The sequence below is a fragment of the Symphodus melops genome, assembly GCF_947650265.1.
Source record: "Symphodus melops genome assembly, chromosome: 9".
Classification (NCBI taxonomy): Eukaryota; Metazoa; Chordata; class Actinopteri; order Labriformes; family Labridae; genus Symphodus; species Symphodus melops.
In genome coordinates, this window is record NC_136699.1 from 13,761,717 (window position 1) to 13,778,653 (window position 16,937).

The 16,937-nt window shown below is 41.4% G+C and overlaps 1 protein-coding gene across 3 annotated transcripts in view; it reads right to left on the reverse strand.

Annotated features, from left to right (window-relative positions):
- The window catches only part of pcdh11 (protocadherin 11), a 126,725-nt gene extending 110,034 nt beyond the window's left edge, over positions 1-16,691 (reverse strand). Inside the window, exons 1-3 of one of the 3 annotated variants that reach the window (XM_079352303.1) lie at positions 15,849-16,691; positions 9,752-10,333; positions 1,177-3,684 (exon numbers count right to left, since the gene is read on the reverse strand). In XM_079352303.1, the coding sequence (XP_079208429.1) occupies positions 1,177-3,684; positions 9,752-10,291 (3,048 nt within the window). In that variant the 5' untranslated portion in view covers positions 10,292-10,333; positions 15,849-16,691. Of the gene's footprint in view, positions 1-1,176; positions 3,685-9,751; positions 10,338-15,848 lie in introns of all 3 variants that reach the window. The other 2 variants (XM_079352304.1, XM_079352305.1) reach the window with 2 other exon arrangements.
- Between the last annotated feature and the right edge of the window lie 246 nt (positions 16,692-16,937).

Below are 16,937 nucleotides of genomic sequence, written 5' to 3' on the forward strand. Positions count from 1 at the left end.
AGCAAACCTTTGTTGTGATGTTATTGCATCCTCTCCAGTGTGAGCTAATTTAAAGGATGTAAAGAATGTGTATCTACATATGCCATTAATAACAATAATTGGGGTCATTAAAGTAGAGCATTTATGAGCTAAATGCAATGTCGGCCGGGCAGGCTCTTTTATGGACTACTGCTCTCTTGGGTGTTCAAGTATATTGGTCTCAAGGCTCTGCGTCACCTTGATCTCTGTGACCCCCTCCCCCAGCCCCAAGCAGTACTCAGTCTTCCCCACAGTGCTCGGCTCTGGCTGTCAGCACAGAGCAAGGCCACCTCTCTTTACCTCTGATTTACATTTATTTCCCTCGCCAGCTTTTATTTATTGGGGCACTTCGCATTTGGCGCATATCTCTTAAGGAATCATAAGCCCTTTGCTGTACCTTGGCATTTAAATGAGGCTCTCTTCCACAAAGCCACACTTGTACGGTTAAGGCAGCACTTAATTTTTCAGGCTCGAAGCAAAAAAAAAAAAACTGGATTATTTATCAAGTTTTTTTTAAGCATGTCAAGATACCTTTTTGTTGTTGTTTTATGCGTCACCCTCACACTTTTGTTTAAATGAATAGCTGATAAATTGCTACTCTTGGTGATACACTTTTTTTTTTCTGTTCGCCTTGTTTAAACATGTCAGTCAAATATATAAGCACCCAGCATGATTTTCCCTTGACCTTAAATTCACGAGAAGAGAGCCTGACAGAACACATGCTTTTCAAATTAAGCTTTTTTGCAAGTAAGCTTATCCACTTAAGTTTAAAGTAACAAATCGTTATAATTGTACTGCTTCAATTACCCACACTTAAAACATTGGAACTAACCCGCCCATGCATTGATAATAGATGATAATGCAATTATGGTTGCTTATGAAGGGGTTACATAAATACATAAAAGAAAAACAATCACTAATGGGAAAGGTTTGCTGTTTTTCATGGAACCAATTATTTTTCTTTTTGTGGCAAGTCTTGGGCACACTTTTTTTTTAAGTGCAAATGACATTCACATAGTCATGATCATGGTCAGAGTGGGAATATCCCCTGGCTTCATGCTGCCACCCTCTCCCTTTCAAATCACCTACCATGGGACACCAAGGGGAGTGTGAGTGGGGACTAGTGTGGGAGGGTTTAAAAAGGAAGTCATGAATTACCTGTCGGGTGGTGATTTGCCCCGCAGTCTTGAATCCCCCCTGACAGCTGCACTCTGAGACACTGTATGGGTCGGAACTAGTCGATGAGCACTTGGAGAGTGAGTCACAGCCCACCACAAATGTGTTGTCCAAAGGGAGCTCCTGGATCACGTGGTGTTTCTTTGGGGCCACTGGGGTCTCCGGTTTGATTTGAAATGTAGGCTGAGGGGAAGCTGACTTGTAATGCTTGGCTAAATCTGGGCTGTCGGGTTTGAAGGTGGTAGGCGTGGTGGCCCAGTTGTACTTCCCCATGGTTTGCTCCTCTAACTCCACGGGGAGATCGAGTGTACCATTTACATGCTCATGTGTAGGGTCGTCAGGCTTGGATTCATCGATGGTCACAAAGTTCAGGAGGAGGCTTTTTGGGGATCGCTTCTTTCTCTTCTTCTTCTTTTTGATCTGACGGTTCTCTTGGTTTGGTGAAACCCATTCTCCACTCTGTTTGCCCTTCTGTACAACTTTGTGTCTGGGTGTCTGTCGGCACCGCACCAGGGCTGTCACAAAAATCACCAAGATGACAGTCATTGTCCCTGCTATGATAGCTATGACAACAATCACATATCCATTGGCTTGGGGTGAGACCTCACTGTCCCCTATGTTACGGTCCAAAGGTGTCTCCATGCTTTTTCGCAGCTGCTCCTGGATAAAGGTGGCATTTGACACAGTGTCATTGACAAACAAGTGAATAAGGGCTATGGCATGTAATGACTCAGGCTGTCCTAGATCTTTGACCTTGACCACCAGTCTATGCAGCCCCTGGTCAGCTACTACTATTTTTTCCTGCAGTGTAATGTTACCCGTTATTTTGTCAATGGCGAAGAGACCTCGAGGAGAGACCCGAGATGTGATGATGAGGCTACTGATAATACTGTACTGCAGCTCAGCATTCATACCTGTGTCATTGTCAATGGCAAACACTCTGGTGACCACAGCGCCAGGTGTGGTGGTGGCCCTTACTAGGTCATACGAGTAATTGGATGAGGGGATGACAAAAACTGGGCGATTGTCATTCACATCGACTACATTGATAGTAACCTTGGCGTAAGAGGAGGTTGGAGGTTGCCCGCCATCAACTGCCTTGACCATAAATGTGTAGGAGCTCTGTTGCTCTCTGTCAAAGGTGATATTGGGTTTGATTACACCAGTTTGGGGGTCGATGATGAAATTGTCTTTACCATTCAAAATAGACAGGGTTATAACAGCATTATCTCCTGCATCTGAGTCAGTCACTGTGATTAAGCCCACGGTTCCATAGAGGGGCAGGTTCTCAGGCACATAGAAGTTGTACTCTGGGTGTGTGAAAGCTGGGCTGTTGTCATTAAGGTCCTGGACGATTAGCCTGACAGTGACATTGCTCTGCAGGGATGTGGAGCCATTGTCCTTCGCTATGACAGTGAATGAGTACCTCTCCTGCTTCTCTCTGTCCAGTCGTTTGCCAACAGAAAGGATTCCTGACCGCCTGTCTACGTTAAAACCATCAGGCGCATCAGGGCCAAGAGTATAAATAATCTCAGCATTATGTCCGCTGTCTGCGTCAGTGGCACTGATTTTTATTAACTGTGTAGAAGGATCATTGTTCTCCGGTATGGAAAGTTGGATTTCCGGCTGGGGAAAGATGGGGACATTGTCGTTCTCATCCTTGATTTTAATTAAAACCATAGCTGAAGTGTTCAAAGGAGGCGTCCCTCTATCCGAGGCTACTATCTTAATTGCATATTCTCGAGTCGTCTCATAATCTAGGGGGGCAGCCGTCTCCAGTAAGAATTGATCATTAAAGACAGGCTTCAGTCGGAAAGGAACATCATGGTCAGTGTAGCAAGCTACTTTACCGTAAAGATCTGCATCCTTGTCAGTAACGGTAATTAGGGCTATTTTGGTGTTTAGAGGTGCATTCTCAGACAGAAGAACAGTCCCATTAACCAGGTTGATAATGTAGCGAGTGTCTATGGTAGGAACATTGTCATTAACATCTGTTACATTAACGATCACGGTAGCTCTGGACGGGGTGGAGCTGCCATCACTGGCCAGGACAATGAGTTTATGAACAGGAGTTACCTCCCGGTCAAGTGGCTGCTTTACAGTGATGAGTCCTGTAGCGCTATCGATGGCAAAGTGACGTTTGGTTGAGGCAGAGATCTGGTTGCTGAAGGCAAAGTGGATCTGTGCGTTGGAGCCCAGGTCTGCATCCGTGGCATGGAGCTGAGCAACTGATGTCCCCATGGGGGCATTCTCTGGGACTGAGACCTCCAGTTCACTGTCCTTGAAGATGGGACGATTGTCATTGACATCAGAAATGGTGACTTGGAGAATGGCAGTGCTGGACTTGGGAGGGTTGCCACCGTCCTCCACCTTTATCTTCATTACGAAAGTATCCTTCTGCTCGCGGTCAAGGTTCTGCTGAACAATAAGCTGTGGCCACTTGTCCCCTTCAGGAGTCTCAATGATGTCTAAGCCAAACTCGCTGACACTCTGAAACGACAAGAAGAGATTTTGAGTTATGTTTATTTTGTCAATTAATAATGATAATGTGCATGTATTCATATAAATACTACATTCATGCTAATGAGCAGTCATTCATTTATAAGCGTTTTTGTTCGTCTGCTCTTATGTAAATTTTGTTTTTGTTTCCGGGAAAACCCAAACTTTTGATGGCTCCCCGTGGCTTCCCGTGGCTCCTTCAGCTTTAGATGTCACCCCTTATGTTCTGTAATGAATGTCAAAACTAGGTGGCTGGTTCTTTGATTCTCTAATTATGCAGTTTAAGTAAAGGAAAATCAATAGTAATATTAAAAAAATATTACAATTAACATAACATGCCGCAAAATGGCTAGTATTAATCTTTTTAGTAATCATTTCTCCCAAACTCTCCTTGCTTCTCTAGCTTGAAGTAATTTGCATTAACCTTTAGCCTCTCATCCCATTCCTTTTGCCTTCACTAAAATAACATATTCCAACTTAACCCACGAAACTGTAAGAAGGTAACGCAGAGGGCCTTGCAATATCTTAACTGTAGGAGGAGAGAGAAGGCCTGAAAAGGAAGTAAACAAATAGCTTCTGATTTTCAAAATCACAAAAAAACTAGATCACCATAGATTAAAAGAAGGAAGTTAAAACCCAGAATATTAGAAAGGCTTCTTCCTCAAGAAAAGCAAAATCTAGGCACAAGTATAGCCTGCGGAAAATGAATAGAAATCTATAACTAATCCCCAAACCAGAGGAAATGGTTGTTGCTGTTAAAAGTAATTGCATACTACTCAAAAATAAATAACAAATGGGGTGTACTATGGACCCGTAACTGTTTCAATTTAAACGAGAAGAAGACGAAGGCTGGAGAGAGACAAGTGACAAAAAGAGAGAAGGAGATAGTAGGGGGAGGAAATAAGGAGAAGATCAAGCTCATGAATGAGCTGCATGCACATTATGAAACAAAGAAGCCCTTTGAAGCTCTTTCAGTCAGAAGCAGTTTCATGGTAAAACAAGAAAAAGCATCCTCTTTAAAGAGATAAGCTTCATGCTGCACATAATGTTGGAAGAGATTACTCTGTCTAGGCGCAGCTATCAAATAAGATTAAGATACATACATGCTCCTCTTTCAAGGAAGAAACATTTCTACCAAATTCCGAAAACAAGAGCGCTCGATAGGTTTTAAAACATAGGGCTATCCTCGTGCCAACAGTGTTGTAGCCGACACAAGAAAACGTGCAGCTGCAGCATGTAAATTATTGTGTACTCTGAAAAACTGCTTGCCGAGGGAATGTCGTCAACGTGTCAGTGATTGACAGAACTACTTAAACCAGCCAACGCTGCAGCAATGATCTTTCAGACCCTATTTGCAATCCTTCTGGAAAGCTAAAGTCATATAGAGATAAGCAGACAAGTCATATACGAGTGTATGTGAAAAAGCAGAGCTATCGCCTTATGGATGAACTGTCTTGAATCTTTATGCACATTGCAGAACTATTTCTGTCATATCTAAAAGGTCCAAGACAACATTCTTGGGGCTCTATAGCTAAGCACTACTCAATCCCCACAAAGCTCTCCTATTCTCAGTTGTTTGAATAGTTCACAGATTCGGCACAGTAGCTGAGTATCTGCACACTGATATTTGGCAAAGCCTGATGTTAATAGTAGGATGTTGAGTTAGGATGTGTCAGAGGGAATGCTGCACAATGATTTATGAGCCAGCATTTCCTCTATGCTTTTGTCTTGGTTTCGCACAATTTTACAACTGACAAGACAGCACTCAGTGCATTTCAATAAGTTGAAGAGAGCTATCTCTCAGGCTGTGCATCCTCCTGAATGCAAAATTAGTCTGGTGGATTGTGATAAGATCTAGGGCAGGCTAAGAAAAGGCCAAATACTAGCATGAATCACTCACTGGAAACCCTAAGGCTGAGTGAGAAGGACAAATCTGTCTAAACAGCTAAGTGTGCACATTGTATGTCTCACGCTTTCAAAACACAAACACTGAGCAGGTATACGTCTTCTTAAACCCTGATGGCATGCCATTCTTTTTGTATTATGCCAGCACCAGGTCTCAGCAGTGAGAAGAGTACAAAACAGTGCTTTGTTTATGTGGGAGGTACCTAGTTCTGAATTTTATCAAGGCTTGGCTAATTCAAATGAAAATGATTGAGGGACACTGACAGAAGCAGGGGAGGCAGATGCAGAGGGAAGGATGACTCGGAATCGCGCTCTGTAGACAGCTCCTCAGATTATCATTGGATGCATCTTTCAGTCAACTTGATGACCTTATTAAAACTAAGAGGAGACTGAGATTGGGCTGTGAATATATCAGGAGGACTCCAGTCACGGTGATGCCCATGGATGGGGCTAACCAGGGAGGGCAATTCATCACAAGCTATAGCACCTCTTTCTAATGCTGATAGAAACTCTCTCTCTCTTTCTCTATCTCTCATCCTGTCTTCATTCCTTTCCTCAATCCCTCATCCACGTTTGCCCCCAGTCATGATCTCATGCATATAATTAAGACAAAATAAGCTGGGAATTGTTTCTCTTTTTGTCATCCCTTAGAGGATGAAAATGTGTCAAAATAAGATGCTAATGAAAACTAGAAATGCTTGATAGTGAGCTTTCTGACCAAAAGTCCTCCTCACTGCTTATAGGCAGAAAGCAATGCATTAATCACAATTTTCTTGCGACGTGGGATTGAATCTTGAATCCATTTTGCATCTTCAGATGCAGAGTAAGAGGCAGTCAAGGAATGGAATGATTGTAGCTGAGACTTGGAGTACAAGCTAAAGGACCACTACAACTACTCAGAGAGTCTTCGGTATATTTCAAATAGACATGTAGCAACCAAGTAGATTTTAAAATACCCCAGCAAAAACGCAAGAGTTGGAAAAAGGTGAAGCGTAAGTGCTCTCCAAATTGCACAACCAAAATACAGACACCTACTTCATTATCCAGTCTTAGTGAGACATAGCTTATCTCGCAGCAGAACATTGATCTACATGAAATAAGATTTAGGAAGTATGTGCTGCAAACTACAGTATATATAACTGGTATAATAGGAAGGAGGGGGCCAAAACTCAAATTTAACTGCAAAACCAAACAAATCTTTTTAAGTCAAGTTTCTTTTTGTTTGTTTGTTTGTTTGTCATTTTTGCTTTTTTTTTTTTTGATGAAACAGCTGAAGAGAGACAGGCAATGTTGGAGAGAGGGGGATGACATGCAAAGGGACAAGGGAAGATTTTAACCCATCCTGCTGCTACAAGGACCACAGCTTCTGTACATGGGGCTCACTTCAAAACTGGACTAGGCTATCTGGCGCTCCCATGACCATGTTTCTAAGTTGGCCTGTGAGTAATATGTATCCTGTGAATATGTATTATGATCAAATCGGCTTTCATATGAGATTCTCCCCCATCCATGCATGTGAATGCTTTCCCTAACCTTGACCATTTCTTAGGACGCCATCTCTGCAGTTCAGGTGACGTAACACATCACTGCACTGCCCTGGCAGAGTTTCACTCGGAGTGTGATTACCACCCATTATGTGTGGTGCCACAGCAGTGTGTAGGATGTAATTACCCGTTGTCCCTCTTAGCCTTCAGAAAAGAAGTAGTGTTACAAAAAGGGGCTACCATGTTCCTCTCATTTGCTTGGTATGTTGACATCTAAGGCATGCCACATGTGGAGTGTAGAGCCATTGAGTATGTCACACTGTGCCACACAATGGCATCAATTTCAGTCCCCTGCCCTTCACAATACAAAAAAGCTGGGCAAACTATCCTTCTGAGGGAGATTCTGAGACAAATCTCGCAGGACCAAACAAAGATAGTCCAAGGGTGGCTTAGTGGCCACGAGCTATTCTTGGAAATGCTTGCACATTCTTTCCACACTAAACCCTTTGCTTTCTACTCTTCTTAAGGACTAACACACGAACAGTTGCAAATGTTTTTGGCTCCTTTTTTGCTTTTCTCCCCGTAGCTCACTCTTATACATCCTGCACAAGGGAAATTAATCTGGAGTACATTGAAAATATAATGACAGGAAGATAATCAGGAATGCAGAGCTGAGGATGTTCTTCAAAGAATCGCCTGCAAAATATAACCCCACTACAGTCCAGGCACGCATTTTATGTTGTGGAGAGGGCAAATTATGTGATTGCAGATGATCATCATAATGAGCAGGACATTTGGTTGATGATTTAAGTTATAAACAATTCAGGACACTGCGCTGGAAAGGCCTTGGCAGTGGGAGTCTTTAAAAATGCAAATTGGTATTCAAGGCAGACACGGACAGCCACAGTTCTGTTCCCTTCCAGCCCAGTGTGAACTTCATTTGAGAGTCCGTGATGGATTTGTCATTTCTGTTTTGCACCGTGCTCTCAAATCCAGAACCTCTCTTTACTTATTATGTTTAGGGTTTCCTCCAGAGTGCTTGCATCTCCCTCTTTAATTACACTTCATTTGTAAGAGCTCATGTCATCTCCGATATTCATCTATCCACTGAGCGCAGAGTGTTGTCTGGACTATAAATGAAGAATGCATGATATTATCCTACGTATAGAAATTTAAGGCTGACTCCATTAGGCAAGAGAGAATATTGCACTGCGGTTTAATAAAGCATCAATTAGGTGATGAAGGAAAGCTTCTACTAGTTCTGGATGAGACATCCATTAACATAATTTAGTGCATTCATTCTCACTTGCTTAAATTTACCATGTTCAGCACATGTAACCTGTTGCTGGAAATTGGACATACAGTATATGCTGTGTGTGCATTTTGTCTTGTGCGATATTACTATACATGGAGAAAAGCTCCCCTTCTTTAAAGCTTTCTCTCATAATGAAATAGAACATGTGGCCATATTAATACCTAGAATTAAACATTGTATGCGTCCTAGTATATTCCACATCATGTAAAAGTAGGTCACATTCTCAATATGCACTTCAGTCCTATAGTAATATAACAATTTTACAGGAGAAGCTGTAATGCAGAGCTGAATAATATTTGATGAAAGCCATATGGGATAAAATGGAGACAATATCACAAGGACCTGAAAATTAAAAAAAATAACAACTAATCAGACCTCATATAGAAGTTGGCTTTCTGCAGACACAGCAGTGCGAAAGAGATTCATCAATAATTTGTGTAATTCAGCTTGGATATGATACATCCCTTTATTGGGGTTTTGGAAAATAAATGAATGAAATTAAACTTTCAATCTTATAATTCCTCTGAGAAATGATTTCTCAAAGATAGAGTGCTATAGTGGTCTCTGGTTTGTCATTGTTCTGATCATCTTTATTTGACCAAAAGCCATTTTATTTTATTAAGTCCATAAAAGACATTTGTTTTCTAGAGGACTTCCAGTATCATGAGGCTTGGGGCTTCTTTCTTTCACTTCCAATATCTTTGATTGATTCACAATCAAACTAAAACGCTTTGTACAAGAAGCCGTTTAGTTTAGACATGGGATTGTAGACACACAGTTATAGCATCAATCAAAGTCAGTTTTTAGTGGAGTGAGTCTTTCAGGATCTTTACTTAGATATGCAGCATCAGATTATTTTGATTATTACTAATCTAATTACAGCTGACAAGCCAGAAAATCAGGAATTCAAAAGGCATAGATCAGAGTAAGAGAAAGCATATGCTGGACTTTGAGAAAAGAGCTCTAAATCCAAGAAGAAGAAGAAAAAAACACCCCACCCAAGATTAGATAAAAAAATGTGTGATTCTGGAAAAACATGCTTGTGAAGCATAACGTTTTAAAAATGTTAATGGTTAAATTCACATAGGACTATAGCTCTTGCCCTGTGGCTTTCACAGCACATTTCAATGGTAATTGTGAACAATCTCCCGAAACAGTTACAGCTTTTATTTACACCAACACAAGTTTCAACAAACTTAAAACCATATTAAGGCACTATTTGTTTCAAAAAAGCCTCCCCTGAATAACATGGCTAGTATCAATACGAAGTTAACAGAGGCAACCTTGAAACACAAACAAAACATTTTTCAGTTTAGATTTTCTGTTTGAGAAATGGAAGAGGAGACAGCCTCACCTTGACCAGCTCGTAATGTTGGATCCCATTGATCCCTACATCAGGGTCAAATGCTGAGGGCACAGGGTATCGAGTGTTGATGGCTGTGTTCTCTGGGATGGAGATGTTTATAACAGTGGACTGGAAAAGTGGTGCGTTGTCATTTACATCCTCGATCAGGAAGCGGATCTTGACCAATCTGAAAATCTCGTCGGGCAGCACGGCCACCTCTATCTCATAGTAGCAGCGTTTCTCAGCGAAGACCCCTGAGCACAGCTTCTCCCGGTCGATTCGGTGATTGGTTGTAAAGATCTCCCCCGTGCTCGCCTCCACCCTCACTAAAGGCACGTCACCTGTCTTGTACACAGGCTTGAACTGCAACGGAGAGGACAACCTGATGGTAGGGTCAAGGTTGAGGTCCAGGTCCCTTCGCAGGTTCCCAATGCGGACGTTCTCCGGCTGCTCCTCCTTCACCGTGTAGTCCCTCTCCTGGGCCAGACATAGCAGGACCACGCTGGCGAGCAAGACCACCAGCAAATGAGCCTGACCTGCTAAGTCCATACTCAAAGGTGGATGGGTAGCTTCACTTCTACAGCAGCAATTCTGCCTCAAAAAAGCCAAAAGAGTAAAGATAGAGAAAAACAGAGGACAAATGGTCAATATCAGAATTATAAGGCATTCGAGTACGGCTGTAATTATTACTATTTTCTCTCAAGGAGAGTTTTCAACTTGACCTATTCATCCTAACTAGCTCTGAGTCCACGTCCTTCCCAATGTTGTTGAGTGCAAATGAACAGCAGTTTTACACAATTAACCTTTGATGGCATCTATTGAGCAAGCGGCCACATAAAAGGTTGGTAGTTCATGCATTCCATCTATCCATTTAATCGCTGTAATGAATTTGTATATTTGAATTATGAAAGCTATGAAGTTTGCTTTTTTTGCAATGAAATAGTTTGCTTTGAAATCTTTTCCACAAAGTAGTGTGCAAATAAAAAAATAAAAAAATCACATCTGAGTCAATAATGTGCAGCACTGACTTCCTAAACTGCACCTCACCAACTCAGTTGAGCTGATTTGCAGGCAGCAGAATTGAGCCTTAAGCATTGGTGCTTCCATGCATGAACACACACAAACACACACTTTCGCAGTCGTATTGCTTGACAGCAGCTATTAATGGACAACCTCATTTGCTCCGAATGTAAACAATTGAGCTCGCAAATATTTCATGAACGCCCATGTGTGTAAACATTCACAGTACGATAAGAGCACTGTTCTGCTTAACTGCCGTGAAAAGAGACAACAATATGGAATAATTTACTGCAGGTGCAGCCATCAGTCAAATTAGTGAAATTTAATCATAACTTCATTACATCCTGATGAATGTGTTTTCTCCAACATCAAATTTAAATAGCATAGTTTACTGCTTGTCCTGAAAGATTCCTTTGAAGAAACCCTTAACAGAAAATGCAGAGCAGATGGGCTCACCATCAGTTAACATAATTCATTAATAACATTTTGTGTTCAGTGCCACTTTCTTTGATGCTGTTGTTCTACAAAATCATTCACTGTTTTAAATGTGCAAGGTCTTGCCAAAGGGCGATAACCTCAATTGCCAAAACCCAAGTAGGTCATTGGAAGATGATGAAGGAGTCACATTCTGCAATGCCCTCCCTGACAGTATACGCTAGCATTAAATATTGACTGCTTTCCACCAGCTAATTAGCAGGTTATTTAGTCAGTTGTACGGAGAGAATGTGGTTTGCTGGCCGGCTTCTTTGACTTATTCATTTTTTAATACATTCCTGCATATCTTGCATATTTTCGTTGCTCGAGGCTTGGTCACAGGCTTTATGGGCTTTTTAAAGAGTGGTTGTAATGCAGTGCAATTATAAAAGCGTGTTTGCGTTTAGGAGATATAATCAGTATGACAACAGACTCACATCGCTAGTCTTTGAGTTGCTTTTGGAGTGCAGTGACGTACTATCAGGGCAAAGCCACCAACGCACAGCTATATTTATTTCTCATTATAATACCAGTGCCCCATGTGTATTCCAGCGCAATATATTTAACGACTAATATAATTTCATTGCTCATATCCCCCTGTGTGTTTAGGTCCACCAACCCTTTGAGTGTTTATCAACCTCATATGATTTTCCCCGAGATACCGGCTGCTATTTATTAGACAGCTGCCTTGAAATGTAACGTCAATTCCCTTCGACGTGTGGCAAAAGTGTCTGAGAGCCATCACAGAAAGCATGTGCAGCTGGCACTGAAAATGCATACATACCTGCAGTAACTAGGGACCTTAAATATCTCTCTGGGAACTGCAATATTTCCTGCTTTATGAAATTTCCATCCGTCCATTTACAGGAGTCAAACAATCGAAAAAGGTATGACTACCTAAACTGCACTACAGGGGTCCTCTAAATTGGCACGGCAACAGTGTTCATAGCCATTGAAGCTCCTGGCCTGCCGACAAAGGGGAATTGATTAAAAATAAGATTTTAATTAAGCAGGTTTTGAATCAGCAACAACTGTAAGGCATTCATGCAGCGTGTGACGACAGATATCTTTTCACACACTTCATAAAGCAGTCACATGAGACTCATTAAAGAACAGTGGCACCGACATAAACGCATGCCTGACATTGATCAGTGTGAGAGGGAGTTCATTTTGGACATATAGCACAAGAAGGGTTGTGCTGCCATGTCAAAATATTGATGAGATATATGACATTAGTCACTGTGACACACTTTGCTTTATAGTGTGCCTCTTTCTGAGTGAGCAGCGATTGCTTTACTGGGATGAGCGCAGCACAGTCCAAGGCTGAGCACGCACAATGCATAATGAAGTTTAAATTATATCCTTAAATGGGCTGTGATTCGCCCAAGTGTAAAAAAAAAACCCAGAAAAGATCAAAGCGTGATCTAGATTTCCTCTTCCTCGTGAGTGACATTAATGTTCAGGATAAAGTGGTGGACTTGCTTTTTGCCGAAGAGTACATGAAGGAGAAGAAATGTAGCAACAAAAGAGATACTTTGACTATGCTAATGCCATGTTAGGAAATAAAAAATTGAATGTGACATTAAAATTGTTTTAGGAGATGAATATAATGACTTATTTCTTCCAAAGAGGAAGCTAAAACGCTGCATTTAGGAACTTTGATATTTTCTAGGCAAACCGCAGGAGCTAATGTTCAACACAAACGTGTTTAATCCTATTGTCTTTTCCCTTAGTGTGGGTTATTGTTTTATATTTGTGATTTTCAATATTTAATGGCTTTTCTCTTGTCGCCACCTTTTATAAACCTGTCCATGAGGGACAGTCTAGGTGAGACAAGGGATTGTGGAGGAGGAAAAAAGTAAGAGGGAGGGAAAGAGAAATCCTAGGTGTCAGTCAGAGTGTCTCCTTTGCTTACATTTCACTAGTCTCCTGAAATGCTATTTTGAGCCCCAGACAGCAGGTTGAATCCAGTAGGCAAACTCAAGCCTGCCTCCTGGGAGACACAGAGTGAAGAGGAGCAGGCCGGCCCTGGATCACTTTACACAGCTGTGTGATGGACAGGCCTTCCCGGTGTTTGAATCGGCTGAAGGTAGCAGTGAGAGAGGAGACATACAGCTGCTGTCACCCTTTTCCTTCACCTCTAAAGATACCATCAACTGAAAACTTTCTGTGTAGTTAGTCTGAGGGTTGGGACCCTACCACTCAAAGTCATTTAACTGTCAAAAGCTGGTTTTCACCACTGTTGTATCTATCAATATTGTCTTTGGATCCAACAGAGATTTTCAAAAGAGGGCATTGGTTGAAATAATACTTTTGATTGTCTTGGGCTTTTTCTTTTTTTATCAGCTTTAAGGATCGCTGACAGTCTGACAGACCAGGTTTCTGTCAAGATCAGTCAGTTCTTTTTCCGTCCACACAGCCTGAACAATTCTCTTTACAAGGTTGAGGAATGAAAGTTGTTTTCTCTGGGGAAACTTCAACCAAGACTTTATTACCTATGATATACTGAAAAGTCAGAGAGTGCAAGGAAATGCTGTTCAACATAAATGGCCTCTTTGACTGTGTTAAAAATAGAACTAATAGTGATAAAAGATGTATATTCAAGTTCAGATATTACAGGGCTGCAATAAGTCTCGAGTTGCCTGGCTGCTCTACAATTTGATCAATTTTCATACTTGTTGGATATTCTAATAAAAGGTTGTTATTGTAACTGTTGCTGGGTAAAATTTCTAAACTGCATAACCCCTGCATTAGCAATATGATGAACTCATTTACAGCGTTGAAATCGTGGACCTTAAGAGTCCAGTCCACACATGCAACTATTACTCTAATGCTAAGTATATATATATATATTTGATCTTAGCGGTGAAGCATTACGTCATCTTTAACTCTAAATTTAATTTTAAAAATAAAGTACTTTAATAAGAATATGACCATATCTAAAATTGTGGACACTTTAATTAATTGACAGAACTCTTACAATCACTCAAAAATAAGTTAGAAAACATTTAACTTTATTCTAAAACTAATTACTATGAAAAATAACCATTAAAAAAATCTCATTTAATAACACTATAACACAATGATAATACTTAACCCGGAAAGAATATTTTTCTCAGAGCTGAATTTGTGCTTCTAAACATAATGGAAATACAGAAACTGCAGAAAGTGCTTTTCTACCACCACAATACTGAATGATGAATGTCAGACAGCTTTTCAAGATCTTTAAACTCAGGCTGGCTTTAAATATGTACAGATTATTTGAGGAGGACAACGTTTTCATATATAAAGTAAATGTGACCGTGGAAGAGAAGATTTGAAAGGATATGTTCTGATGGCTCAAGTGAATTAAGAAAGACAACTTTGACTGACTTTATGTTACATCTATAAACTAACTAGAACAAACAGATTTTCTTTGACTGATGGAATTGTACATGTGAAGAAGAATTGATCCTAATCTAATTATTGAATGACTGGAGGTCTGGTTTTAACACGTACTGTAGTTCAAGGTGTTGCAGACCACGACCAATTACCCTTTATCAACTGGTGGTTTTTATATGCTAATGTGCAGGAGGAATGTTATTAATGTAATGTTTTTTTCTTTTTCAAATCTCACGTATTTTTAGCTTTCACAGACTCACTCTTCCTTTTTCTCATACTAATGCTTCAGCCCACAGCAAAAAAATATATACTGCTCACCTTGGGAAGTTCCACATTACTATTTGATTCAATTCTGAAGCAAATATTGAGTTCAGGGTACCTTGTGTGTGTGTGTGTGTGTGTGTGTGGGTAGGGAGGGAAACTGACCCAATAATAATCTCTTGCATTTAGAGCAGGTATAACGTATTGGGAAGCCAAACAACCAACTGTGGCGGCTAATCTCCCGGTGAGCGAGGACTACTGAAGTACTCCTGGTGGAATGCCCCTATTTATTTTTCTTTCTTTCTTTCTGGAAGTCTTAGCGTGAACTGGCTGACAGACCCTCGGGTTGTGCTATGACAGCTGAACCGCTTGACCAGGAGCGCGCTGTTACCGCGCACCCACGCACCGAGCTTCAGTGGCCAAGCTGCTCAGAAACCTGCACCGATAAAGTCCCTGCAGTCGGATGCTCTTGGAAAGTATAGGCCTATCTATATAGCGATCAGCGAGATTAAATGACGCCCGAAGTCGTGACCAACGCGCAGTTCATATTCATAATGCGACAACTCAGTTTACAGTCCCCACAACGCACCATGTCCATGGGTAATTCCTATTTCCATCAGGTGCATGCGTGGGGACGCCTGTTATCTTTTTTGGAGCAGCTCTAGGAAAACGCACGGAATCAAAATGACCCACTATTGCAACACCCTGATTTATCCAAGTGCCTTGAAGACTATCACTTATTTGTCGCCAAGCTTATGCTGCTCTCAGTAAATATAGCGCAGGTCCTCGTGGGTTTTGGACGTAAATTAGATTTTTTTACAGACCACATAAATTAGGCTATTGGGCGCTCTCCAGCCTTTCTGAATGCGCACAGGAGACACAAGTAACCATAGAAATATGCTCAGAGAACATTCAAGTGAAACACATCAAGATATTTACAGTAAAGTAATGAAAGAGAGCATTATCTTACCTTTTCCGCTCTAATATGATGAATAATCAACCGCTTGTGTCGCGTAGAGACATCACTGTTTTGCAAAAAAGTGCCACGAATTAAACTGAAGTCGGGGGAGAAGGGGGAGAAAGGATCCTCACGAGAAGCGGCAGCAGAATGCAAGTGGAAAAAAAAAACAAAAAAAAAAAAACGTTATCCACTACAAAAACTTATCCATGCGCTTAAAAGACAGTGGTCCTCATGTGCAAGAGCAAAAATATCACGCACATCGATCAACTTAGTTTAAAAAGGACGCTGTAATTCCTGTTCAGTTGTCTTGGGCTCGCAATCCCACTGGCGGAGATACGCATCGATCCAAGCAGGTTTTTGCTTTGTTTGTTTTGTTTTTATATTAACTTTGTCCCGAGCCTATTTGCCTGTCAATTACTTTATTTCTCCCAGTTTTAAAAAACGCTGGCCCGAAATGTGCACATGTGCGCTAAAGGCGTTTCGACCTGCGCGTAAAACTTCAATCCAAGCCCAAAAAAATGGCTTTCTGTTCAAAGACGATAGCTTAAATCTAATTCATTTTATCAGCACTTGTTTTGACTGAAGCAAGGTTCTACGAGCTCCCCCCCAAAAAACTCTTAAAGGTGGGATGCAGCGAGCGCATCTCGCCCCCCCCAATGGAGTTGGATCAAAGTGTGCCTCAGTGCAGCATCACTTACAGGAGCCGGGATAGGCGGTTCAGCGTATCTGTCTGCTAAGCTGTAGATGTCTCAGTAGTATTGTATGAACTCAGTTCCTCAATACTGCCCACCTCTCTCCCTCTCGCTCTCCCTCCGACTGACATCATGGTGGAAGGAGGAGCCAAGCACAGATTTAAGAGCCCCGGTCCTCTTAAAGCCGCACTGCGTTGGAGAGAAGCTTGCACTGACATGTAGGTGGATGGCGGTTTGTGTGTGAGAGTGTATGTGCTTCAGTGGCCAGGATTGCTTCAGATATCCGCCTGAGAGCAAGAGGGGGGCACTGTTCACTTTTAAACCAAGCTTTGTTTCTGTTTTTCATTCCCAATTAGGTCCACTGGCACCTCTGAATGGAGATGACGTTGAAATGTTTTTCAGACAG